Genomic DNA, 26,536 nt, shown 5'->3' with positions numbered 1-26,536 from the left:
CGGCCACTTCCCACACAGAGGGACCATGGCCCCTGTCCCTTGGCCAGGCAGTGCCACAGAGGGACGATGGCCCCTGTCCCTTGGCCAGGCAGTGCCACAGAGGGACCACGGCCCCTGTCCCTTGGCCAGGCCGCTGGCCCTGCTCCTTCGCCCTGCCGGAGCACGGAAGGCCCAGCTGCAGCGCGCAGCCCTCGCACCGCAGGGTGAGGCGAGGAAAGCCCCATCTGCCGGGTGGGGAACGCAAACCGTGCTGGCAAAGCCCAGTCTCTGGGCTCGCCCGGCCCCGGCACACGGCGGGGCCAGCGGCGGCGGTGCCGCTCCGCCGATCCCTCCCCGCTGGGCCTGGGGACCGCGGTGGCACCGGGGCATTTGGGCAGCTCAGGGTGCGTTAGCAGTGCCACCGCAATGGGCACATTTCTGTCCCAAGGAATTCCCTTCGTGCTCGCAGCGAAGGGTCACGCCCGGTGCGAGGAGCGCGGTGCCCGCTGCTGTCCCGCTGTCCCGCCCGCTGCTGCGGGACACCGCCGGGGCACGGGCCCCTCGCTCGGGCAGCCACGCGTCATTCCGGCAGGAATGCCAAAGTTCTCATTCGCAGGGCAGAAAGGTGGAGGCTTGGGAGTTGATATGTGACCAGGACAATCCCGCTGGTGGGAGGAGCTCTCCCTGACTTCTGAGCAAATAACGAGCCAGTGATAAAAGCAATACATACCAAAACAATTCGTTTTTCTGCCAGACGTGATCTCCATGACAGGTTGATGGAAATTTATTAACCATGATCTTTAAACTTTTATAACAAGGAGTGACTGGCCCCATTCCTCATTCCCATCCGCAGGGCCAGGGCTGGCAGCTGAGGGCAGACCTGCCTGCCTCTGCTGAGGAGCTCAGTGCCAGCCCCACGGCCACTCCTGAGGGCTCGGTGACACCTGGGTGGCACCTGGGTGACATCTGGGTGGCAGCTGCCGAGAGCTGCTGATGCCCTGCAGGGGACAGCCAGGCATGAACAGCTCTGGTTTCACCGGGGTGGTCTCCCAGATGGGTTAAGCAGCTCCCAGTTATTGCAAGGGAGAAGATTCACAGACACACTCAGCTCCTAGAGCCTGTGACAAAGCAGATCCACACACTCTGGGAACACAGACACCCGAGCTTCCCAGCAATGTCGAGGCATGATGGCATTGCTTCCAGTGGGCACAAAAGGGCTCAATAAAGCAACAGAGATAAGGGTTATTTTGGGTAAAAATCCACCTTTTACTGTTTTGTTCATAGGTGAAAAAAAATCTGAGCATCCAAAGGTCATAGTCAGGAATTTATTCCCTCACTGCAGGCTTGTTTGCTGAAAGATAAAGATCTTGATGCAGGTGTACAAAGTGCCAAGGATTGGGAAGGCAGCACAGAGTAAACCCGTAGCCAGGTGACGTGTTTGTGACAGCAATCACAAGAGCTGTCAAAGGTGTCCTGCAATGTATCCTGTCCTCCCGAGGCAGAGCTCGGCTGACAGAGGGTTTCCTGCCCTGTTAAGGATGCTGGCAAGGATGCTGCCCTGATAGAGCCAGCCTTGCCCATGGCAGGGGATGGCCTGAACATTTGCACCAGTGTAAATATTGACCCGTGGCTTGGTAGAGCCCCGAGTCAGGAGTGGCTGGGGACTGTCCCCGGGTCATAACAGCCCTGTGTGATGGCCCCACCACTGGGGACTTGGCCACCTTAAAGGTCTTTTCCACCCTCAATGAATCCATGTGGTTCTACTACATCTTGTTTCACAAACAAACTAGTCAGAAACCTCTTATGACCACTTTCAAGAAGACAAAACATACAGGAATCCAACCAGCAGGTTCCCTGGTGTACTGGGAAACCCAGCTGCTGTACTGGTCCTATTCAATAGCCGGTATTTAATGGTCACCTGGCCACAGGAAGCTGTGACCCTCCCCATCCCTCACATCCCTGCTTGGCCTCGCTGCCCTGTGTGGGGCAGCCCTGTGCCCTGAGCACAAGGACACAGGGACACAGGGACAGATGCCTCGTGTGGAACCAGGGGTGCTGGGGCCAGCGGGACACCGGGCATGGTGCAGCCAGCACCTGCCTCAGCAACAGGATGGCTTTGCGGATGTCAGCTGCCTTTTCTTTTTGTTTAAGGCCTCCAGCAATGGGTGTTTTAAGGAGCAGATTGAAAGAAAACAATGACGAGGCTTTGCCAGTGTTTACAGAAAATCCCTTTCATGTTGGTACTGAAAGTACAGCAGGTTGTGTGCCCTCTTCCCTGTCTCCTGGGCACCTCTGCTCTTCCTGCTGGGCTGGAAACAGCTTCTGAAAGCAGGAAGGCTTCAGGTTACTTCCACAGTGCAACATTCCATTGCTCCAAACCCGGTCTTTGACCTTTCTAAAAAAAAAAAAATTCCATTTGGAAACGGAAAAATATTGACATACAGTTTGGGGGTGGGCAGGATAGGGAAGAGGCTTTCTAGAACAGTAAGGGAGGTCTCCACAGAAATGATACTGTGTTTCAAGTTGAAAAATACTGGAGGTTTTAAATAAAATGTAGTATTTTAGCTAAATGCAATTGCTTTCTGGTAATTGAATTTAAACACCTTTTTCCTCCTGCTTCAGATATCTGAAGGTGTTGGTTAAGAGACCAATACTGTGCCTCAGCCACTTTTCACCTTTGAGTTTTTGTTATTTGCACTCAATTAAGAACAGAGCTTCAGGTGTCGAGTACAAAATTAGAGACTTCTGAATGTATTAGGAAAAAAGAAACCCGAGTATCAAGCATCCAGCTCCTCTAAAACAGAGACCAGCAGCAGATAAAGGCAGCTCCTGTTGCGGGGCAGTTTGTAACCAGCCTGCTGTGGACTCTGGTGGGACCGGGAGCTGCAGCACATGAGGTCATGTTGGAGATGTTGACCCCAGGGCAAAAAAAAAATAGTTTTCTGTAGACTTTGTTCTCTGCTCTGCTCTTCCTTTTCGCATAGCTAAGAGCTTACCTACAAACCAAACCTTCTTCTTTGCTCATGAGAAAACAATCACCTGTTTGTTTATTGTTTTACAGTTCAAACAGACTCTGATAACGCTGAATTCCTTTGTTGTGAATGCAAGTGGTAAAAGGGAGTAAGTCACCATATGCACATTCCTGATTACATTTATAAATTCATATGGTTCAATGACAGGTTGGGCTTTTTCTCTGAGTTAATGAATAAAGAGGAGTGGACAAATAAAATCTTTTGACTTGAGTCAGAACTACCTGCAAATATTTTCTGAGGTATTTATTTCAAAAGCAATTACATTTTAAAAATGTACACAATTACTTTCTTCCTAAATAGAGCTGATGACATCTGGAAAATAAAGGGTATTTGGTCAGCTTCTTTTCATAAAGCCTTTTGCTACATGCTCTAAATATGCTCCAAAAATTTGAAAAATAAAAGCTTTAAAATAAACATGCCTTTTATAAGTATCTCTGTGCTGGAATAAGACCACAAATGCAGGACCATGAAAATACACAATAATTTGTTATGACTTTGCTGTTTACTTCTCTTGTAATATTTAAAACCATTGGTTGCTGCTGATTTTTTTTCCTATTGCCACATTTCCCCTTTTGAAATGTCTTGAGCACTTTTGCTGAGAGTTTTACAAAGAGAGAAACACCATTATCCACGAAATTAAAAGCAGAAAAGAGAAACTATCAGCCGCAGTGGGTAGCTCTGTGCCCTGCAGAAATGCAGTGCCCTGGGCTGGCACGGGTCCAGGGTCTGCTCGCTGGAGCGGCACTGCTCCCAGTGCTCCCAGTGCTCCCACTGCTCCCACTGCTCCCCACTGCTCCCTGGAGAGAAACCACAGGGCCCACTTGGAGTTGTGGACAGAAACAGTTTTTATTCATTTAGTCTTCACTTATTATTAATTTAAAAACTTTGTATATAGGACTGTTCATAAAAGCAACTTATTTAGCCCCAGTAGCCCACACGAAGTCTGGCTTCAGATAAAATGGGGTTAAACCAGGCTATTTTCCAAATGCCTCACTTTCAGTTTTACTTGTCTTCATTTTCTTCCCTGCTCAACCACTTCACCAGCCAACTGCTACCACATTCTGTTTTGGCCTCCAGAGAATTAGCAGTTCTGACTCCCAGCAGGCTGTCAGAAAGCCTGAAAGAAAAAAAATCCTACAAAATCTGCCACAAAAGTGAGATGTTATTTCTAATTGTCTTTTTCACTTTTCCTCTCCAGCCCTTCGAGGCTCCCCTCTTCCCATCCTCCAGTTTCCTTTTCCACCGCTGCGCTTGGCAGGGATCCCTGCTCCATTCTGCTGTTTCAATAGCTGCAGCTCCACAGAACTCCTCGCTTTTCCCCGTCCCTGGGCAGCAGAGCCCGGCGCGGGCCGGTGCTCACCAGGGACAGCGCCACTCCGAGCTGCCCTCACGCCACACGGGCACGCCACCCGCCTCAGCTCACGGCCGCCTCGGCTTTACTGTCACATTCTGTCACGGGCCGTCTGTTCAAGCCGAAACGACTGGACTGTGGGGAGAGCGGGCCGTGGAGGGCACGTCCTCATAGCTGCTTCCACCGGCAGCGGCTGCCCAGGAAGGGTCCGGGCCCCGGGGTGGGCACTGTCACCCTCCCTGCGGCGTGTGGCTGCACCGGGGGCTGTCTGGGCCACCCGAACTACTTCCACAACCCGGCTTCCCCGTGGTCCGAAGGTATCCAGGCTCCAGCTGCCACGAGCTTTCCCTCTGGAGCCCACATAAAGTCACCCCCGGGGGCTGCTCCGCTGGCTCCCCAGGTGCGGGGAGCCCACCGCGGCTGAGCCGGGCCACCCGTGGCCACCCAGGGGCGCCCGAGCTGCTGCGCTCGTCCGTGCGATGCCAGCACCGGCACCCCACGGCCGAATCCTCCAGGGCACCGAGCAGCCCCGGCCCGCTCCCTGCCACCCGCGCCTCAGCGCTTCTGGCGGCTGTCCCCGGCCCTGGCCCGGTGCTCCGGCCCCGCGGGGCCCCCGAGCCCCAAGGCTGGCACCGTCCCGGGCCCCGCCGCCACGCGGGAGGGGAGCCCCGGCGCGGCCCCCGGAGCGCAGCGCGGCGGTGCATGGGGCGGCGCGGCCGGCGGTGCGGACCATGCCGCGGAAGGAGCTGCCGCTGCCCGAGGGCTGGGAGGAGGCGCGGGACTACGACGGGAAGGTGTATTACATCGACCACGGCAGCCGCACCACCAGCTGGGTCGACCCCCGCGACAGGTGGGCGGCGGCGGGCGGGGCCCCGCGGGGTGCGCGCAGAGCCCGGCCGGTCCCCGCTGCCGTGCCCCGGCTCCGCTCGGGCTCCGCGGCGCGGGAGGCAGGGCGGCACGGTGGTGGCGTTACCTGCGGGCCTGGCCCGGCCGTGGCGGCTGCCCGCTGCATGGGAGGGCAGCGATGGAGGGGGCTCCGCGAGTTGTGTTGCCGCCGCTCGGGTCGCTCCGCGGCCGGCCCGGCCGTGCTGCGGAGCCGCGGGCGGCGCGGCCATGCGGCCCTTGCGCCGGGGGAGCAGCGGGGGCTCGGTGCGGTGGGCAGGGACAAGGTGGGCTCGCGGAGGTGTCGCCGGGCCCTGTCCTGCAGCGTGGCCCACCTCTGCGAGCAGCTGCGTGGCCTTACCGAGCTTGGCCACCGCGGAGGTCACGGACTTCAGGGTGTGTCTGATCACCCCTCTTCCCTGCGGTATCCCCTTGCTCCTGCTTGCTCTGAGTAGTTCTTTTCCTGCAGCGCTACTTAAAAAAGTGAAATAAACAGAAAACAGGGTGCTGCTGCTTATTAGCGGGGTGATTTCCAAGCAACACTATGTCCTAGCATGTTGTAGTTCCATGCTTGAGGCAGTCATGGTGAGCCAGAGCACGGGAGCTTGGATGTGCAGGAAGCTCAACTTCAAGGATCACGACTGAAATTCACAAGTTTTTAACTTTCTCGTTTAATGTTTTGTTAGCTGAAGTTCCCAGAAACGGGAAGTCAAAAATCCATCCTAGCGAATTTCCTAGTTGGAAATTCCAGCAATCTGAACTATGCGGTTTGTTGGTGATAAATTTCACACACTTCCCCGTCTGACAGTGAGTGTTTTCCTTGTTGTGGGGCAGAAGGATTTCTGAATCTGTGTTCCTTTCTTCCCCTTGCTCCAGCGATCAATTCAAGGGGCTTCCATTGTTGATGGGATGTCAGGACTTTGCCTTCGCTCCGTTTACTTAGATGGGTTTTTTGTTACACATGGACTGTGAATGATTGTCCAGTTTTACAAGATTTCAAGGAGTGTTCTGCATTCCAGGAATAATCCTTGTGTGTACTGTACACAAATGTAACCTGCTGCCAGCCAGGGCTTTGGAACTCGTCTTGGGGTTCAGTTTTAGGAATGTGGTTGAGAAGGGCCAGTAACAGTGTTGTTCCAAGGTGTTTCTTTAACCTTCATAAAAATCGATGGACGCTTAAATTAGAAATGCTTTCCTGGCATCCTTATTTTGTTCCTTTATTATGAAAACAGGTGAGAACTCTAATAGGCCTAATGCAGGCTTATAAAAATTCCTGTGTGTCCTTGGCTAGTGATTCAAGAATGACAGAAATGACTAAATGGGTGCCTTATTCAGCCATGTGTACTGAGCTGTCACAGAATCATTACCTGCTCACCGCTGCTGGAGGAGAATAATCAAACACATTCTGATAACTCTTATCACATGACACTTGTTGTGCACATAGAAATACACCTGGATACACGTGGCCCTGACGAGCTTTGTGTCTGAGTCATCTTCCAGTAGTGCTACCAGGGAGACTGCCCCTGAAAATCCAAAGGTTTTGAGGAGTCTGCTGGTCCATAGTAGAAGAACTGTGTGACACAGTACTTACCCATCATCTGGTGGACCGTGAGCTTGTATGAGCTGAAATTGCCCTCTGCCATACAGGAGAGAAGTTTCTCTGCCAAGTAATTACCACTGCCTGAAACTCAGTTGATGGGGGATTTCTCATCAGCTCAGGTCATAAGATGCCTGTTCCCTGCAGGGGAGTGAACTTGGATTTACACACTGAGCATTGAACTTTATCACTGTGTTTTAAATTTTAAATGATTGAAAGGTTTGCCTTTTACAAGTCATATTTAAAATTGCTGCAACTGAAATGTGGGTTTGTGAATTTGCTACAGTGCTCTGTGTGCTGTGCTTACACATTCTGTCTGTAACCCAGCAAAAAGCAACAGATAGTGGGTAACATGGCTGTAAAAATGCAAGTTTGAGGAATGTGGAGGAAGGTGTGTGTTTTAGGGCACGCTCTGAACCCAGTGTCAGTGAGGACCTTTGTAAACCTGATCAGAGTAGCAACTGGTAGTGAAAGATAGAACAAGGTTTTTAAACCTTCCCTAAATCTTTCATTCTAGCTTAATTTAGTGGAAATAAACATGAGCAGGGATACCATCTAGCTTCAGGGCATGGGCCACCCCGTTGTTTTGTGACAGCAGGTTTGCAGTCCTGCTGAGGTTGGTTTGACAGGCTGCCAGGGAAGCAAACCGGGCTGTGGCACACGGGGTCTGCAGCAGGGATGGGGAGGCAGGGGGTGAAAGGTGGGACCTCAGCTGGACCTGGGCTGTGAAAGCAGAAGCTGGGCTGATACTTTCTTGTTTAACGCGTGGCTCCAGTTCTGCTGATGGTCTGTTGGTGAGAGGGGCTGTTAGACTTTGCTAGGAGGAGATCCCTGGCACCTGGTGGCATCTCACTGTCCTGTAGAGGTGACCCGAGTGATGCTCAGGTGCCTGCAGCCTTGGTCGAAGCAGCTGCATGTCAGAGCACTTTTACCTTGTACCTTTTAACACTCAGGGTAGTCCTGAGAAACCTGTGGATGTTGGTACATTTTGGGAAATCATCTAAGATTAAATAATCTGAAGAATTTTGTGATTTAACTGTTTCTGTCCCTGTGGTGTGGTGTAACAGCAAAGAATCAAGGTACTTTGCATTACAGGAATTTCAGGTTAAAAAGCTCTAAGGCAATTCTTCTGAACAGGTGGGGGGAAAATCAAAATCCTGCTGTGTTTTCCCTTTTGTAAGAGGAAGCTCACACAGCTGCCTTTTTTGGTAGATCTGTTGGAAATGAGATTATTCAGGAGTTGAATACAGTGTGACAGGAGATCAAAGCTTATTGAGCTCAGGGAGAAAATTTGTCATTCTTGGTTTTAAAACTAAGCATGACCCTTCAGGTGTGCACCAGTACAAACCATGCCAGAGAGCTGTCTCAGTTGCTTTCTTAACACAGAGGGTGCATCTGCTCTGGAAGCTGCTGTGCTGGTGGGCAAAAAAACTAAAAACTTCAGCACCATGTTCTTAAGCATCAGCATGAGCAGCACTTGAACAACAGAGTGCCCTGAGTGACATTTCAGCTTTCATCAGAAGTGAGGATTAGAAATGGGAGTCTCTGTTCCAGTGCTGTGCTGTCCTTGGACTCTTTACACCCTCCTTCAGACTGTATTGTAAGAGGATAAATTTTTAAACTTCTCGTTGCCTTTCAACACAGAAGCTTCAGGATGCACTGAAAATTTGGCCATGCCTGATAATCCATCCCACTCTTGAATATTTGTGTTGTACTGTCCTACTGGTCTGGTGGTGTAAGCAGGTTTTTCTGAGTTATTTTAGATGGAGCTGTCTGAACTTCCCATTTCACTTCTATCTCTGGACTTCTGTTAAGAATGAAAGCTATTGAAATAAAAGCAATTGTAGCTTAAGTTTGGTGAAATTACTAAACAGCATCAGATGTTTTCAGTTTTGGGAGGAAGCAGTACCTTAGTTGATGGCTTTTCATTTTTTGAAGGCTCTTGTTGCTCTAAAGGGTTGGGAGATGTTCATTAAGTAAAAGCCCAGATTCTGCATTTGCTCTCTAAATTCCCTTCCTTCTCCACGTGGAGGTTTTTCCAGTATGAAACTCCAAAACGGAGCTTTGGTGGAGAGATTTGCCAAGGTTGAGGGCTAGTGCATGCAGTATCATGTGTACAATCTTGAGTATTTAAAATAGTTGGGGTTAGGGCCACCTATGTAGTCAGGAAGATTCAGATTTGCTGAGCTGGAGGGTTTTAGTGGAGAAAAGCCAGGCATGTAATATGGAGAGCACCATCATCTAGCCATGCCCTTCTAGGCTTTATGAGAAGCACTGCAGAGTATTGTCTCCTCTGCATTATTCTGATCTTTAAGCTTTTCATCCCCAGTCTGCTCTGCACACTTGGTCTACAAACTGCCTTTATTAAAGATTTAGAAATGTGAGTGTGGTGCTGAAAATTCGTATGTAACTGTCTACTCCTTGGATTACTTAAATGTAGAATAACTTTAATGACTGGAATAAAGCTGCTATAGGTAACTTAAGTGTGAGAATCCTTCAAAATAAAAGGGCTGGAAGAAGGGAGGGCAATGAAAGCAGGAGGAACAAAAGGCTTTGTGCTCTTCTGTAGATGAAAATCAGTAAGCATAAGGAGATGAGAGAAAAATTGTCCAAAATAGAAAAACCAGGGGAGAGAAATGCTCTTTCATCAGTGCCAACAGCATAGGTCATGCAGCTAAAGGCTGCTAGTTTGATGCCTGTTGCTGCCTTTGTTTGCTGATATCTAGCTAAGCACCCTGTCATATATATGTGAATCTGCTGCTTTCTCCTGTTTGCATTCCCCAAAATAGCTGACAGCTTTGTAAGGAACAGGCAGCTTAGTGTGTGCCCATAGAAACTGCTGATGACCATTTTCCACAAATGCAGAAGGGAGTGACAAAAATGCAGTCTTCAAAGTCATCCAAATGCCACCTCTTGGAACAGGTGTCCTAATGTGTAGGATTTGTGCTGTTCTCACTTTTTGCCATAATGATTGGTTTATGTAGGTGCTAATACATAAGGATAAGCAGATGAGGTTAGAAGTAAGATTATTGTGACACTTGAAATTAATTTATTAATATCGAGTGCCTGCCAAGATGAGTGAGCTCAGAATGCACCCGTAGATTGGAAAAATGGGTTGGAGCTGAAATCCATCACACTGCTTCAGTTATAAAAGATCAGACTTTATTATTCTGGGGGGAGGGTTGGGTTGATTTTCTTTCCCCCCTGGACTCCCCAGACAAGCCTGGATGTTTTGAAGACTGCAGGCACTGTCTTCAGAGCTAGTGTGCATCCTCAGTTGTGTAAGCTCACCTCACACTGGGGAGGGAACTGCAAACAACAGGTGTGATGCTTTTAACAAGGGCATCACTGCTAAAGGTGTGGTATGCACACGTGTGTAGAGATGGAGGATGTTGGCAGTGACTTCAGAATGACAAAATTCATTATTTTATCTTGCTTCCCTATGGAACATGAAAAAAAAAAAAGAAATGTGAGGTTTTGTTCAGCTCAGCAGCTTTTTAATGAATCTTGGGGAAATCTGAGTCTTAAAGGATCAGAAATGCTTTTGAAGAAATCTCCATATATCACATTGTTTAGAAATATGTAGGCTGAGCTTCATCTTCTGCTCTGGCAAGGTCATCTTGCTCACAAGTTCACTCCTTTAATTTTGCCTCAAAAACTGACAGCGTGTGAAGTTAGAAGTTGCCACTGACTGGAAACTTATTTGGCAACAGAATCAACAATTCCATCCCTATGTAGGTCATGTATTTTCATATCAGCATAGTTATCTTGATCTCCATCCAGTGGAGTGACAGGAAATTGGCTAGTAAATTCCAGATGTGGGTATGACAGGAGAGGTGGCTGCAGTGTTGGGCATCTGGGGCAGCTGCTTGGTGCTGTTGTTTTTTGGGGCACCTTAAGCTGCTGCTTCTGCCAGAGTGAAATTCTTTATCAGTGCAGGGAGTGAGGTCTGGAAGCTGGTCTGGCTGAAAAATGTCATTTTGCTGTCTGGGTTCATTTACAGAAGCAGTTGATCCGGGTTGTGTAGGCTTGTGCCGAGCTGGGAGGCTTGCAGGAGTGGGAGTGGGGCTGGCTCTGGTGGCAACCCGGGAATGCTGCTGAGGGTGCACTTGTGAAACTGTCCCCAGGCACTTGACCTGGTCAGGCTCTCTGCCAGCCCAGCTGAGGAGGTGTTCCCAGGTGCTTAGCTCTGCCACACGATTTCTGATTGAGTTTTACAGGAATAATGGATTTTTGCTTGCTGGAGCCCATGTGAAACCAGCAGTGAGGCAGAGCATCTCCTGAAGATGTTCTTCACAGGGCAGCTTCATAGCTAGCACAGTTATGGGAAGATGAGTTTGCAGCAAAATTTTCCATGTCTGAATCTGATTAAAATTTGTCTAGAAAAATTTTATGTGCCAGAAAATTTATTGGAAGACATGGGAAGATTTGTCCAAAGGAGTTTAATGAAATCACTTGTATGCAAAGAAGTGATGTTTGCTAGGCAGCTCAGGGGTGTCCTGTCAGTGACCCACCACTCCACTTTTGGGCCTGGCTCTAATCTCAGTTGCTGGAGGAATCTATTAGGAAACGATTGCTGCTGTGTGCTCCTGGAGGTAGCTCAGGCTGCCAAGGCTGTCCTTGCTCTGTGCTCAGCACTCTGAGCAGTGTCACCTCCTCACAGCGCGTCCCTGCGTGCCTCAGGGACACTGCTGAGCTCACCTCTGACAGCAGGGAAATGTCCTGGGCTGGGCTTGGCGTCACTTGTGTCCTGTGGGACACCTTCAAGCCTTTGTCAGAGAGAGGGAGAGACCACACAGCTGGCTTGGGAAAGCCCTGCTGGTCTCCCTGTGCCAGGGCTGGCTGAACCTGATGGTCTTGAGTGCTGCACCAGCAGGGCAAGTGTTAGCTGGAGTAATTAATCAATAAAGAGGGGTGGCAGCAGCTTGGCAGAGTCAGGTGGAGCTGTGTAGACTAGTGCTACTGCATGCACCTGTAGGAGAGCTATGCAGATTGACCACTTCCTCGGAGAGAAATACTTTTCTTGTTGGCTGCTTGCCACTTGTGAGACCTGTTTAGTAAGGTTACGTGCTTAGCTTGTGGTAATGAGGACTTGGCTTTATTTGAGCAGTTTAAGCTCAGTTCTTGTTCACAGAGCCTAAGGTTACTGTTCCCTCCTCCTTTAAAGCTACACGCATAGATAATTGGCTGAACAAACAGTGGGCAAAACTGCTCCCTGCAGAAAAATAACTGCTTTTCACTGCCACTCATTCAGTGAAGTGGCATCTGGAAGACTCTCCAGATAGTCACAGGAGGTTTGGTGTGTAACAGGAAGATGCAAAGAAGCCAAATCCTACAGCTGTCAGTGTTCTCCGGTTTTTTCACGCTCTTGGATGGGTTCTCCTGGCTTGGTTTGTTCTCAGTTTGTGCTGATACTTACGGCTTCCACCCCAGCCACGATGTTCTGCAGCATAAGTACCCAACACATTTAAAAAACAGATGAATTGCTTTCTCAATCTCATGGAGGTGCTGTAGGGATTAATTAGTTCTGACAAAGTGCTTTCTGGCTGAGATGTCAAACTGACGTTTCAGGACTAATGGTATTGTTTAGTGAAACTGCTTGGTTCTCCTCAAATGCCTAATTACTATTTTAGAAGAATGTACTCTGTGGAGGGAAGCTTTATTGATTTAAAGCACGCAATAAACAGTATTGCTTTCAAGAGGCAGTCATTCATATCTGCTCTGTGCAGAGTTGAGATGTAAGGTGGTCACACAGCTACTTTGAACTGAAGTGTAAGTGAAACTATTGCTTAAATGACCCTGCAGATTTCTCATATGTGACTTTCAACTGCCTTAATAGCCATGCACTACTCAGAACAAGAGCAGTCCCCTGCCTAGGAGAGGGCTCTCTGCTATTTCATCCTTCACAACCCTGCCCCACAAGGAGGATGGCCTGCAGAGGAGCAACGCTGGGTAAAATAACCTTCTGGACCCTTCAAGCAGCACAGGAAAATGTAGGTAGCCCCAGAAGTGCTGTGTGAAACCGTACTGTGGATAATTTAGTGGTTAATTTTGCTTGTGCTAAGGATAACTTTGGATGCCATGAGCCAGTTAAGCCTCTGCAGCCACTAGAAGACATGCTGGTGACACAGCTGCAAAGGCTGTCCCCTTGGCCCCCCTGGGCCATCAGGTGCCTAAATCCTGTGGGGCATCCTCGAGGGGCTCAGGCAGGCTGGCACCATGGCTTGGCAGCAGAAACCTGTCACATCACAGCACCTGAGTGAAGAGGAGGAATCATCTCCTGCCATTCTCATCCTGGACACTGGTTCCATTGTTGGACTGTTTGAAACATTGAGTATATATTTGAGCTGCTTATGCAAATTACCTCAAAAGGGATTTAGGTGGGGATGATAATGGAAAGGATTTGGATGTCATGTGTGATGCAGCTCTCTGAATTATCCAGCTTGTTTCCTGTGAGGTATCTCAGGCTGATGGCCGGTCTTGGGTGGTGCTGGGTGTTTTTAGAAAAAAATAGTAAGACTTATGTAAATTCTGGTGACCTGTACTGTATCTAATTCCAGGTGAGCTTTTCATAATTTTTTTAATAAATATTCTTAGCATGAATAACATTTGGTATTGTAGAGTTTTTGGCATTGTTCAGCTTGAATCCTTACTTTGAACAGGCTGTTTTGTTGGGGCATGGATGTGGTGATGCTCAGGTGTGTTTGATTAGTGGTGTGTTAACCCTGCAGAGAATAAGGCGGTTAAACTCTCCCATTCAGTATATTATTCAACATTTCTCAACATCTGGTCTCTCTCCACTTCAGCTGTCAGTTGACCCACTTGTTGAGACTTTTCTGAAATTCCTTAAAGCCATCTCCACATCCAGTTAACCTAAACAGCTTGTCAGCCAGCAAGGCAGTAAGCCAGGTTTGGTATTTGTCTTTTCTTATGTCACGCCGCAAGGTCTAATCATCAGAGCTAATACAAGTTATTTCCTTGATGGGACTGTTGAATTCCACCTATCTAGACGGCTTTAGGCCATTTAACAGTTCTCAAAAAGTTTTCCAGTATTCTAGACATGGACAGATTTGTCCGGCAGAGATCAGTAAGTGTTATTCTGTCTTATTTTAATTTGTATGTGGAGGGAAGGGAAATGTCATGGCTTCTGCCATGTCCCACGGTTTTCTGAAGTTTTGTAAGATATCTTAGACTTCTTAACTTGTCTGTGTTTAGCTGTTTAAATTTGGATGTGAAAACTCAGCTGAGTTAGTCTATAATTCTGAGTAGAGGTAGGTATATTGTAAACTATCTGTTAATTATTCATTGACTGCTGTGTGGCAGCCATAGTGAGTTTCTCATACAACTGGCTTACTAATAATTCAGTTTAGAATGTATCTGCCATCATGTGCCTGATGCTAATGAAAGCATAACCTGTTATGTGAATACTTTCTTAAAGCACATCTCATTTGCTTCTCTTGTATTCCTTGTCCAGTACTCCTCACTTCCTTTTCAAGATTTCTTTTCAGGAGAAGATTGTGTGGATGGAAGGGAGAGGTGCATGGCAGGAGCCTGGTATGGTCATTTGCAAAAGGGTTGCATGGATAAAAATCTTAGTTTGCAAAGACAAATTTGCAACTGAACTGGTCACTTCCACTCAAGCTTGTTTTCACACATCTTTTGTAAATGCCACTCTTATCCCTAAAGCAAATGTTCTGTGTTGAATTTTCTCATCTTTATTTGTCCAGTAGTCTGTAGCTACACCCCAGAGTGTTTCCTGGTTTCTTTTCCATCTGCTTCCCACATGCAGGCTCCTGCAGTTTTGGGTGGTACCTCTGACAGGTTGTGTTGCACCTTCAGTCGCTTGACTGGGCTGGGGGTCCCTTCCAGTGCAGTCACTGGGGTTTGGCTCAGGTGCTGTGGTGGTTCTTCTTCCTGTCAGGAAAAGATCCCTGGATGGGTGGAGGACACTTGACTGTAGCTGAGCATGCTGCAGTTCACAGCCAGGTTCAGACCTGCCTGTTTGGGCTGGGAGGATTTGTTCTTGTGTCAGACCCCATCCCATGGTGTCTCTGGCTACTGCCACAGCCCCAGGCAGCACGGTGGGCTGCTCTGGTTTTCTGACCAGAGCCAGGTGGCACCAGGTCCTTCAGAGAAAGTGGCATTTGGTGCAATTAGCTTCTGGATGTTGGGGTTTTGCTGTGTTAGAAACAAGAATGAGAACAGCCCAAGGGGTATTCACACCTGTAAACCTTCTGCTTGGAAATCTGCTTGTGGCACTTCTGATGGAGTGTGGCATGTTGGTAAGTGTTCCTTTGCAGTCAGATTTAATACTGAGCAGATTTGCAGTGAAATAACCAAAGTTTAATAATTTTAACAGCGCCCTTTAAAGGCTTTATTGTTTGAATTACTTGTCTGGAGTAGTAGGGCAGTTGTGTGGCAACAACTCTGAATGACAGTACTGCCTCTTACTGTCGTTTTTGAAGACAGGCTGGAATCCTGCTTTGGTCCAGCTGCTTTGTGGCCAGCCTAGATGCCTGTTCAGAGGTGTAGGGAATAATGAGGTTATGTCAGTATGAATTAGGGATTTCACAACAACAGTTTTATTATTTATGTTGCATTCTCAATATTTATGGAGGGTTTAGTCTCCCCTAGCTAGTGGCTTTGCAGTCAAAGGCAGGCTGTTGACCTGTCATTTTATACTTCTGTGTTCCCAGCTCTGGTGCACTCCTTTTTCCAGTGATTGTTGCTTCAACTTTTTCTCTGCCAAGCCATATAACACTGCTGCTTATTTCCCATGTTTACAGGGTCTTTAAAGCCTTTCATAAGTAAGCACTTTGCCTGATGGGAGAAGAAGGTTTGTGGAGTTTAAAAAAAAAGGCAAGAAATATGCTGTAGGTAATAGATTCCAAAAATGCAAATTTGTTTAAGCAACTTCTTAAAAAGAAGGGAGGGAGGAAGGAATTGAAGATTAAAACCTGTGTTTATATACATGTAGAAGCTGGAGGCAAAGCAATCCATTCATAAATATACAATAGGATTTATGTCATGGTGAGAAGTGCTACATGCATATTCATGTGTAATTTGCAAATCCTTTGGTGATTAAATACTTTACTCCAAACTCAAGAGCTAAATAACCTTCTTGTTGAAATGAGATGTCCAAAGGCTCTAATGCTGCTCCAGTGGAGGGGAAAGGCTGGGTGGTGTAATAGATCCGATACTTTAATTTTGACTCTATTAAAAGATTTTTTGTGTGCTTTGGGCATTATTTTATTAGTATAATCAGGGAGTTTTGAACAAAGCATGAAGCAGAGAATTGCAAGAAATATTGTAAAGCCTGTCATGCTAAGAAAAGCAAATAGGCTTAGGAACTTGTTAGGATGTTTTTCTCAACTGGTTTTAATGTCCAATACCTTTATCTAAACTTTCATATCCCACAGGTAAGCAAAGAGTTGAACTAGTAACAGCTTGGAGTGCTTCTGTCTTAAAAAAGTAGCTTTGTGCAAGTAGAAGTGAATTGCCTTTAAAGAGTGTAGCCTCAATTCTTCACTTGGAGATGGATATGAATGCACTATTGTCAATGCTTTAGGTTTTCAAAAGTCTTTAAGTATTGTAGATGGAGTACATCCTTTCTAACATCACGAACAGGGAAGAATGCTGCTATGGAGTAACTGTTTCCTGCAGCTGCTGCTGTTGCATGCAGGCAGAGAGTGCTGGTGACAGTGCTGCGTTCCTGGGCAGGGTGTGGTGATGCTGCTTTATCTTCTGTCAGTCATCACACTGAATGGTACTCTGAAATGGGACAGCAACTGCCAGGCATCCTGCCGAGAAAACAGAGCTCAGCCTGTGCCTCCAACGGCTGTGATAAGATGGGGTTGGGACTTGCCCTGCGATTCTGTGCTCTGTGCCTGCCCTCACCTTCCTCGGGATCCTGTCACAGCTGGAAGTGGCAGCCCCATGTCCCCTCCATGGCCACCAGCTGCTCTGCTCGTGCAGCAGTGGTGGCCCCGTGGCACTGGGCTTCTGTTGCTGCTGGTGTTTATATACTGCTATGGGCAATCACTAACAAACCAGAGCTCTTCTCCGTTCCTAAAGCTGGACCTAAGCCTGGTCAGTTCCATCTAGGTAAATTCCCTGTATAACCTTTGGGAAAGCTGTGGTGTGTTCTTGTATCTGGACCACCACAAAGTGTAACTTACTGCGCTCTCCTGGTGTTCCTGATGGCTCATTTTGGAATTGCTCCTTTTTCAGCTTATTTGGGAATTGCTCATTTTTGTAGGTTTATGAGCTCTTTATCCTTTGTGCATAGTTTTGTGTTGGAAGAATATAAAGTGCATTGATACTGGATGGGAGAAGCCAGCAGAGTTCTTGTGTTCTTTCTTCACCACTGAGGTTAGTCTCTCTTTGAAAGTTGTGTTGTCTGATTTAGTTTTCCTGCTCCTGTTCTGTAACAGCTCACCTGTGGGATGCTTTGATTGAGCTGAACAAGAAGACAGCACTGCACTCAACTCACTAAGGACTATAAATGCATTTTTCTGGCTGGCACAGGTGTAGCAAATTGCCCTTTTAGTCCTGTTTACTTGTTTTTCTCATTCAGTCACAGGTAGTCGCTGCTCCTTGGTGATCAGAGAAGAGCCTGGATCCCCTGCTGCTGTCTTGTGCTGTGATCAGGGGGCATGTGGCAGAGGCACTGTCCCTCCCGTGCCTCAGGGCTCTGCTGTACAAAGCTGTGCTTCAGCTGATTTGAAATAATGTTTCCAGGTAACTGTGAAAAGCTGCTGCTTTTACAATGAGCACTGAGAATTTGTATCATCTGCCATGTCAGAGCGGCAGTGTGTCTAAGCTGGTGGCTGGTCACATACGGGTGTGAAGATACAGCACTGAGTCCTTGAAGAATATGAATTGGTGTAGTTCTGTAAGAGGCACAAAATTGAGCTAAACAAACACAGTTCTCCTTTAGCTGAGTCCTGAGTTGGTGACTTCTTTATAGGGTGGGCACTTCACCCATCTAGCAGTTCAGATGCACACAGGGGAATAGCTGGTGTGTGAGGTATGGTGTTTCTGATTACTGTGACCAGACATATGAGCTGGTTTAATGCCAGTATTTTTTATTATGTGTTGATGAGAAAGTTAGAAGGGGTAAAGTTATTAACAAATTCCATGTTTTAAAAGAGTGCTATAAGAGGTGGAGGCTGGATGGGAGGTGAATTTGATTTCCCCCATGTTATAGTAATGATAAGTGGTTGCCTCTGGATCTATCTCAGAAGGGTACAGTGAACCATTGCTTACAGTATTGTAACCAACTGCAATTTTGCTGGTGGAAGAAGTAAGAATCTTTGTCCTAGGGGTTGGTTCTGGCTGTGGGCCTGAGCACAAGCCCCACTGGCAGGGCTGGAGCAGGCTGAGGAGCCACTGAGCCATCCTGCTGTGGGAGGTGCCCATTCCTTTAGCCCAGGTGCCCATCTGGCTCCTCACTGATATTGCTGGCATGCAGAAAACTGCTCCCTCTCTTTTTGGGCACAGTTTCTGCTTCTGCAGTAAGCTGGAACGGCCCAAGGACTATCTGGCAGCAGTGACAAGTTGAGGTGGGAGTGACCTTCCTGCCAAGCATGGTTCTCCTGGAAGTCACAGCTCATTCCTGAGCTGCTGTCAGTGCAGTTGTGCTGAGCTTGCCTGGCACCACGGGTGGTGAGTGTGGGTTCAGCCTGGCAGCTGTGTCACTTAGTTTGTCTTTCAAAGCAGACAGCTTAAATATCAGATTGATGCTTTCTCAGCGCTGCGCTGTGGGCTGTAATTCCATCTGCTGCGACAAGGTGACACCTGAAAAGGTATGTGCTGCTTCCTGCATGTCCTCCCTGTACCTTCTGCATGCAGAACTGGAGGCACCATTTTACCTGCTTATTGGCCTTGCTCACCATTTGGTTGCTTGGGAGTCTGGAAAAAAACCTCAGTATTTTCTCTGAAGTGCTGCTGGAATTTCAGTGTTGTATTTTCATTCATCCTGATCACTGCAGTTTCTGCAGTATCACCACCCATTGTCTTCACTGCTTTGGAACAGTAGAAGTATCTGTTTATGCCATTGATTTGGCAATTATTAGAAGGACATTGAACAAAGGACATTATTAGTGGAAAGCAGGAGTGTTCAAACACCTCTGCCCAAAGGTCTGTGTTTTTAATAGTTCTGCAGATTCATCACTGATTTTGGAACTTGATAGCAAGTTGGCTCTGGATCAGTCTGTAGATTAAAGTTACTAGACAAGGGCAGCAGGAGTACTTTGTTCATCAGAGAATTTCATCTTGATCTTTGCAGGTGAGCTGAACTGTGGATAGTGATTTATTTAGCTGAGCTGGTGGGAGTAAGTTAATATGCATGTTGTGAATTCTGCATTGGTGCTGTAGATCAGCATTTGGGTAGAAATTAATAAAAAGGGTAACAGTGAAACTGCTGAAAAAATACTGGCATGGGAGTTGCATTTTCTTCAGGTATTGATAGTGAAGTAGTAGTGAGTTAAGCAGCAAATTTCAAACCTGTAAGCTCTCATGATGGCTTGCTTAATAGCAAGTGTACAGTACTGTAAGGCACAGTGTCAGATCCATTAAACACAGCTTTGACGTAAGGATGAAAATGAATAGCTGAGATATTTTAGGTAATTGCCTTGAGCAACAGTGATGGTTGTATTGGAGCAGCTTCAGTGAGTTATAAACAAGCTTCAGCTGAGGCCACATCAAGCAACTGATGATTTACAGAGTGTCTGGTGTGGTTTGCCTGGAGAGCAGCACACATGGTGTGTGCAGGCTGTATTCCTGAATCCCTCCTTTTCTGTACCCACAGAGGAGTGGGTGTTCAGATAACACTTTCACCTCCCCAGCTGCTTTAGTTTTACCTCAAGTGTCTTGCAACAAATACTGCTTTAGAATGAGGGAGACTGACTCATTCAGCTGCTTCTTATCCCTTGGTATATATAAAGGCTACAAAACCTGATAGTGATGGAGAAAAAGTGTTACTGAGGGATCTTGGCAAGAAATACTACTTTACACTGTCTGGAAAAAAAATCCAGTTTTTTCCTTTTTTTATTTGAATGGAAGAAGAGAAAGTACAACTGAGGTAAGCTGGACAGGAATATCTTTCTGAGTATCATCTATAAAAAATTTGCATTATCCATAGAGAAGACTGGCTTTGAGGTAGCTTGTTTTTCAGAACCTTGCTTTCTAAATTCAGGGGAAGGAACTAGTGACCTGGGGTATTCCAGGCCTCACAAGAAAATCTCAGGAGTGAAACGTCTTGTGCCTTTAAGCACCTGGAGATCCTGCAAATTGTTTGCTAGGCTGCTTTACAAAAAGGGCTTATTTTTGTGAGGAGAGTATAGGTGTAGCTCACCATCTTATTTTCCTGACTACATCCCCTGAAAACTGAGAGAAAGAAAATACCTTGTTCCAGATGAACAGGAGCTGGGACTTGATATGGCACAATACAAAGAAATGTGATTTTTTACTGTGCCAGTTTTGTGTGGCCTCTACTAGATTTTAAGAGCTTAATTTGACCAACTTGTATTTTCCAAGACAAAGCTGAAACTCTTACAGATTTGTGCCTTCTGCTGCTTCCCTCAACTTGCAGGGAAGAAAAACATGTGAAAACGGAGGTGGTTTGGCTTGACTTGTTACAAAGCTCCAAAATAATATTCTGTGCATTCTGCACCAAATGCTTAAAATCCTATTTTGGAGTTCACATTAAATAATAGGCAATTAAAGATGGAAAATCAAGTGCCAAATACATCCTTTTGGAAGTACAGCATAAGCTGTAGGTATGTGATTGCTTAGGATAGGGCTGTCCACAGGATGTAGCCACGCCATGTGGATGAAGCCAGTTGGAGTGGTTAGAGCATGTTATGTCAGATATTTAGAGATTTGGGAAGCTGAATTGAAATCCTCAGCAGAAGAAATTCAAGAATTACCAAAAACATAATGTAATCCATGACAAACATAGCTATTGCTCTAAGTTTTTGCATTAAAAGCCCCTGGATGGGAGCCTTGGTCTGAGCCACAGACGTGGGGTGCTCTGGGGAGAGCTGCTGCCCTGCGGAGCAAAACCGGGCACTGGTAAATGAACTGCCACAGACGTGGGGTGCTCTGGGGAGAGCTGCTGCCCGCGGAGCAAACCAGGCCCCAGTAAATGAACAGGTGATGGCTGAAGGGAACAGACATCTCTGCTGTGCTGCAGCACGCTCTGTCTGGTGAACACCTAGCACAGGGCTCTCCATCTGGCGTGGGCTCGGCCCTGGAGGATGGCTGCTGCCATAGGAACCGCGATCCGCCTGGCCCTTCTGGGGATGAGCCGGGACAGCCCCGCTGTGGGCTCCCTTTGTCCTCACAGCCCATCACCTGCACTGCTGCCATGGCCTCCCCAACACCCCTCTTAACAGCTTCAGAATACAGCGTCAACATTGTGCTGCGGTCTGCTGCCAGATGCTCAGAGTGATAAAAGAGGGAGTAAGGATTTTATCCGTCTTTGGGGAAGCGATATGTGCAGCCGAGGGTCACAGCAGCCAGTCTGAGCCTCGCAGGGCTCAGCTTTGTATTCAGATGCGCTGGCCTGCGAGCTGCAGACATTCCAGATACTTGTGTTCGTTTTGGCTGTATCCAGGCACGCACTCACAAAGAGCAAGATGCGTGCAATGAAGTATAAATCCCGTCCTCTAATGACTCAAAGCACTGTTGTGTGCTCATACATGCTTAACAGATTGTATAATTAGCTGGCTTTGTAAGCTGGCAGCATGTATGACTCTCCAGTAGCCCCCTAAAAACCCTGTGTGGTGTAGGGAGTGTATGCGAGTCCTTAAGCTGCTTGTATCCATGCAGCGATGACTGCTGGCACAAGAGAGGGGGCTGCATGGCCTGTGCCCGGAGGAGAAAGGCTTCCCAGGCCCGCTGCCACCACCTCTGCCTGTCCCTGAGCCCGGGGCTGGCAGCAGCTCTTCCTTTCCCCTTGGCGGCTGCTGCTGCTGGCCTGGTTTGCTGGCTGCTTTGGGGACAGGGGCTGTCCCCAAGGCAGTCCCCACGCAGTGCCCTTGAAGACGGGCTCAGCTGATGGTGCAGCCAAGCGCGTCAGTGTGCGCGACGAGTTCGGTGAGGCATTGGCCCAGACTGGAACCCGGTTTTATTTGCAGTGTTTAATTGAGGAGTGTTAATCGCGGAGGCTCAGTGCAGAGCTCTCCCGGCCCTGCAGCACAGGCACAGAGGTGTTGCTGTGCCGGGAGCGCGGCAGGGCAAGGCTGGGCTGCCCGCCCGGAGGAATGCGACAGGTTGTGCCGGTGTCCGGGAGACGCCGAGGGTGGGAGCCGCACCGGGGCCCAGGGCTGCGTGCTTGGGATTTCATTGGGGCCGGGGAGGAGCGGCAGCAGGGGAGCGAACATGACCTTGAAAATCCTTATCGAGATGGAAAGGTGCAGTGAGGGAGCGAATTGCCCGCGCACAGCGCCCGCCCGGCCGGGCTGACTGCGAGCGCTGCGGCTCCGGCCCCGGCGCCGGGAGATGCCTTCCCACAGCCCGGCTGTCCCCAGGGCTGCCGTGGGCTCAGGCTGCGTGAATCAAAGCGATCGGCTTCTGCAGTTGACTGTCTCCATGCATTTATAAGTAATAATGAGCCTGAAGGCAGTAGCAAGGCGAGCTCGGGCAGCTGGAGAAGATGGGCCACTTGAGAGGACCAGGTTTAATTATGATTCCATGGCAGGTGAAGCTCATCTGTGAGTTCTGGTGCTCAGAAATCGGGAGAGCAGCCAGACAGCTCATCCCAACCAGCAAGGGGGGTTGTGGTTTTCCCCGGGGCTGCTTCTGTTCCTACACTTGTGTCCCTGGCAGGCTGCAGACTGCTGAGTCCCCCTAACCCAGCCGGGGATGCCCTGGTCAGAAGTGTCTGCGTGTGCTCTGTCTGCTCCTGAACAGAAACAGTTCCTGGGAGGGCCTGGAGGGTGCAGAGCTGCTGGTTTGGGAAGAGGAGCAAGGAAAAGCTGTGTAGAGAGAGGTGGGAGAGACGCTTTTTACAGGAGCAACAAACCCTCAGCGTGGCTCAGTTGTGGATGTCTTTGTGCTGTGGATCTAACACAATTCTTCCTCTCTCCCCTGCACTAACACATGTACAGTCACATGCTAATTCAGGTTAAATAACTGCATCTCCTAGAAATTGATCCTTTTCTAAGGTGCTTTTTGGGTGCTTCTAATCCTGAAGCATGTCCCAGGAAAGTGACACTGTACAGATAAAGCAACCCTTGCTGTGTAAAAAAGTAATCAACACTTGCTACTATGAATATGTGCTGTAAAATGAAAAATGCTGCATTCCAGAAGAAATCTAAGTATTGTTACAGCTTGACTGTGGCGCTTCTGTTGCTGAGGCTGCAGTGCCTGGAAGCAGATACTTAAAATTCATTGGTTTGCAGTGGTTTTTTTTTCCTCTTGACAAGGCTAGAATAAAACCTGTCTTTCTCCATGGCTATAGGAACATACCCTTGTGTGTTTTTTGTTGGAGGAATTCAGGCATTTACTGATGTCTTCGATAATTCCTTTCTAAAGACATACCTTAGAGCATTTGCATAAAACCTTATCTCACTTAACAAGTTCAGATTTTTTTCATTTTCAGAAGATCTAGGAATTTGGATGTGTACTAATGACCTTGGGACATTTGTTTTTAGGTCCTGTGGAATGGTTGGCCCCAGCCCAAGGGAGGGAGGTGGAACTTGCCCCTGCTGATGGGGAAAGTCCCGTTGCTGTAGTACATGAGGGCTTGTTTCCCTGTTGAATAGCTGAATCAGCTTGCTGAGGAGTGACATGAGTGCCACCAGCTCTGATGCTCCTGTGGAAGCAGCACTTGGTCGTGTTGAGTGGCAGAGTTGTCAGGGTTAGTGTAGGCTGGCATGTATCCAGTGAGATTACAGAGGATATGCTGCAGCAGAGCCTGCTTCTGAACAAAGCTCAGGGTGGTGTGAACACGCTTTTTCTGTCAAAGCTGGTGGCTTTGCTGGCCAGCTTCTTCATTGCTCTGAGCTTCACGCCATGTCTTCAGCTTTTGTTCACCACGATACTTAAGACAAATCTGGCATCTCTGGCCTTTTTCTTTGGGGTTATCTGGCTGGTAAAGCTGGAACGAAATGCACCCTGTTAGCTGGGGTTCAGTTCTTCATTTTGTAGTGTGGAACAGCTAGGATGGTGGTAGTGATACTGGTGTCTCTGCTGTCAGACAAGCCAGGAGCTTGACTGAGGTACACAGCTACTGCATAGGTGTGGGAAGTGTGGGAGTACAGAGACAGCAGAAAAACACCATCAGTCTGTGGGTTTAGCCACCTTCACCAGGGTATACTGGAAAGAGGAAAATTGTTCCTTTGGAAGGAAGGGGGTTCCTGTGCTCCTGGTCATAAACTAAAGTAAAAGAGTAGCTAAATATTAATAATGAGACTATGTAAGGTGTGTCTCTGGCACATACCTGGAGCATGAAGTGTGAGCAGCAGTGATAAAGTGATATGTATGCTGAGTCTCTGCTTAGTGGAAAGAAATGCTGTCTGTTTTGAACTGGGGAATAACTGAAAAACCAAATCCTCAGCTGGCTTGTGCCGTTTCTGAGCTGCCAGAAGGACTGTTAAGTGGGCTTTAAACCACCCAAGATAGATGGGAAAGGGGAATGGAAGAGAGCAAGTGGCATTATAACGTCCATGTTAACACAGATTTGATCTGTTGGCAAAATATATTCATAATGGATCATTAAAAATAAACTGATGTTTGTGAGAGTAAATCAATCAAACTCACTTGGTGATGCAAATCTCACTCTTGCTGTCCTCAGATGCGTGAGCAGCCTTCAATAGTTGTTGATTTGTATCGACTCCCTTGCAACGTGTGAAGTACTGAGCTATGTTTAGTGCTTTGTACAGTTCTGCCTATAAGCACAGTTTGGCATGATTTTTTTTGTGGCTTAACTACATGGTAAATCAAGGCTTTGTTACTTTTGATGAAAAAGATACTAAACCTATTAATTTTATACTCTTACCTTCTAACTGTACATCTCCTAAAGCTTTACTCTCAGAAGGTTGTTCTGGAAATTTGCTCTTATTCTGACATTCCTGTTCATTTTTATACAGTATGGCTTTTCAGGATCTGAGAACACATTGCCTCAACACTTACAGCAACAGTAGTAGATTGTAAAGCTCATGTTGTGAATTCTAAGTGCTGCATTCAAGAGCTGAGGGCTGTGTAACCTGGGCTTTCTCCTCTTTGGATCAGAAGCTAATTGCCATGCTTTCATTTCCAAAGGCTGTCCTCTGCACTAAGTCACAAGGCTGAGTCTGCTGAAATAGTTTTGGTTTGCCACTCTTGAGGGAATGGCATGGATTGCAGTCTGCAGGGCTATGCTGATGCTTGGGTGAGTATTCTGTATCTGGAATTCACAGCAGCTTTGCAAGCAGAAGGATTTTTGTTCTCCTGTGTTCTCCACTGCTCTGACATGATCTCAACCAGGCAACTGCTCTGATTCTTGCAGGCAGCCAGAAATACTCCTGTCTATTCCTGGTACTGCTGAGTTTTCAGCGGCATTGAAGGGGCTCTGTGGGTGCCCTGAGGCCTCTTGGGGGTTCCTGTGGCTTGGTGGTTTCCTCTGTGTAGCAGGGTTCTGCTTTGTCTGGCCAGATTTCCAAGGTGGCAGGCTGATGTCAGATCAGAGCCATGCAGTAATATTTTCAGGCACTGCAGAAGAGCTGAGTGCAGCTGACGTGACTTAGGGCAAGGAGCAGAAGATGCTCTGGTGGTGCCCTGCTGCTTGCCTAGACTGTGTTCTGCAAGGGCTGCAGACCAGAGAGCTTGCCAATGTTCCTGTTGGGCATTGGGACCATCAGATAGCTCTATAACTCAGTCAGAACATTTATAATGCAAAAATAGCAAGCAGGCAGCCCCACCAAAGCTGCTGTATGGATGAGCAATTAGCCCAGTGCTAGCAGGAGGTGAACCAGGGAGCATCATGAGAAAATGTGCGTGTAAAACAAACTCTTGTACTTCCCTTGTCCTTTCTAAAGAGGGTTTCATACTAGTAATGCTTGTTTTCTCCACTGGGGAGATTAGATGAGTCCAGTGATGCCGCCCTGGGGTTGTCTATCTTCCCACTTCAAATGTCATGTGAAGAAAGGGCACAGGAGCAGGTTGCAGGATGCAGCTGTTGCAGGAGGCATTTGCTGTTCACAGAGCGTGCTGGTGAGACGTACAGCACCGGGCTTTTCTTCTGAAGGAATTCAGGTTTGTAATCACTGTACATGAAGTGTAAATTCAGCATCTGGTGAAGCCCAGTTGTCCTAAATCTCTTCCCCATCATTCCTGCCTGGATGGTCAGCACAGTGCTCACTGCACGTGTTCCTGAATGCTGAGGTAGGGCAATTATTCCATACTTGCCTCCTTGCTGAGATCTCAAATATTTATCTTTTTCTGACAGTAGCTATTGGTTCCCTGCTCTAGGAGCTGTACTGTGGGGGGAGTTTGTCCTATACACCTCCTTATCTCGAGGCATCTTGCCAATATAAACTGCTGCCACCCACACTAGGCAGCCTTTCAGGGAAGCAGGAATGCAGGCTGTAGGAGCAGAGACAGAGCCTTCCAGTTCATAATCTCCCAAATATGTCAGGGAACTAGTCTGACTACTATGGATGCTTGGTAGGCAATTTACACCATATTCTGATGTGACCAGTCCCTTTA

The 26,536-nt window shown here is 47.8% G+C and overlaps 1 protein-coding gene across 1 annotated transcript in view; it reads left to right on the top strand.

Moving 5' to 3' along the window:
- Positions 1–5,013: 5,013 nt before the first annotated feature.
- Positions 5,014–26,536, top strand: part of WWC1 (WW and C2 domain containing 1) — a 66,800-nt gene continuing 45,277 nt past the window's right edge. The window contains exon 1 of the mRNA XM_039701640.1: positions 5,014–5,212. Within this exon, the coding sequence (XP_039557574.1) occupies positions 5,094–5,212 (119 nt within the window). The 5' untranslated portion in view covers positions 5,014–5,093. The remainder of the gene's footprint in view (positions 5,213–26,536) is intronic.

This window comes from Passer montanus, unplaced genomic scaffold, assembly GCF_014805655.1.
Source record: "Passer montanus isolate IOZ18808 unplaced genomic scaffold, ASM1480565v1 scaffold15, whole genome shotgun sequence".
NCBI classification, from domain to species: Eukaryota; Metazoa; Chordata; class Aves; order Passeriformes; family Passeridae; genus Passer; species Passer montanus.
The sequence above is the reverse complement of the archived record's forward strand: the minus strand, read 5'-3'. Positions and strand labels throughout refer to the sequence as shown.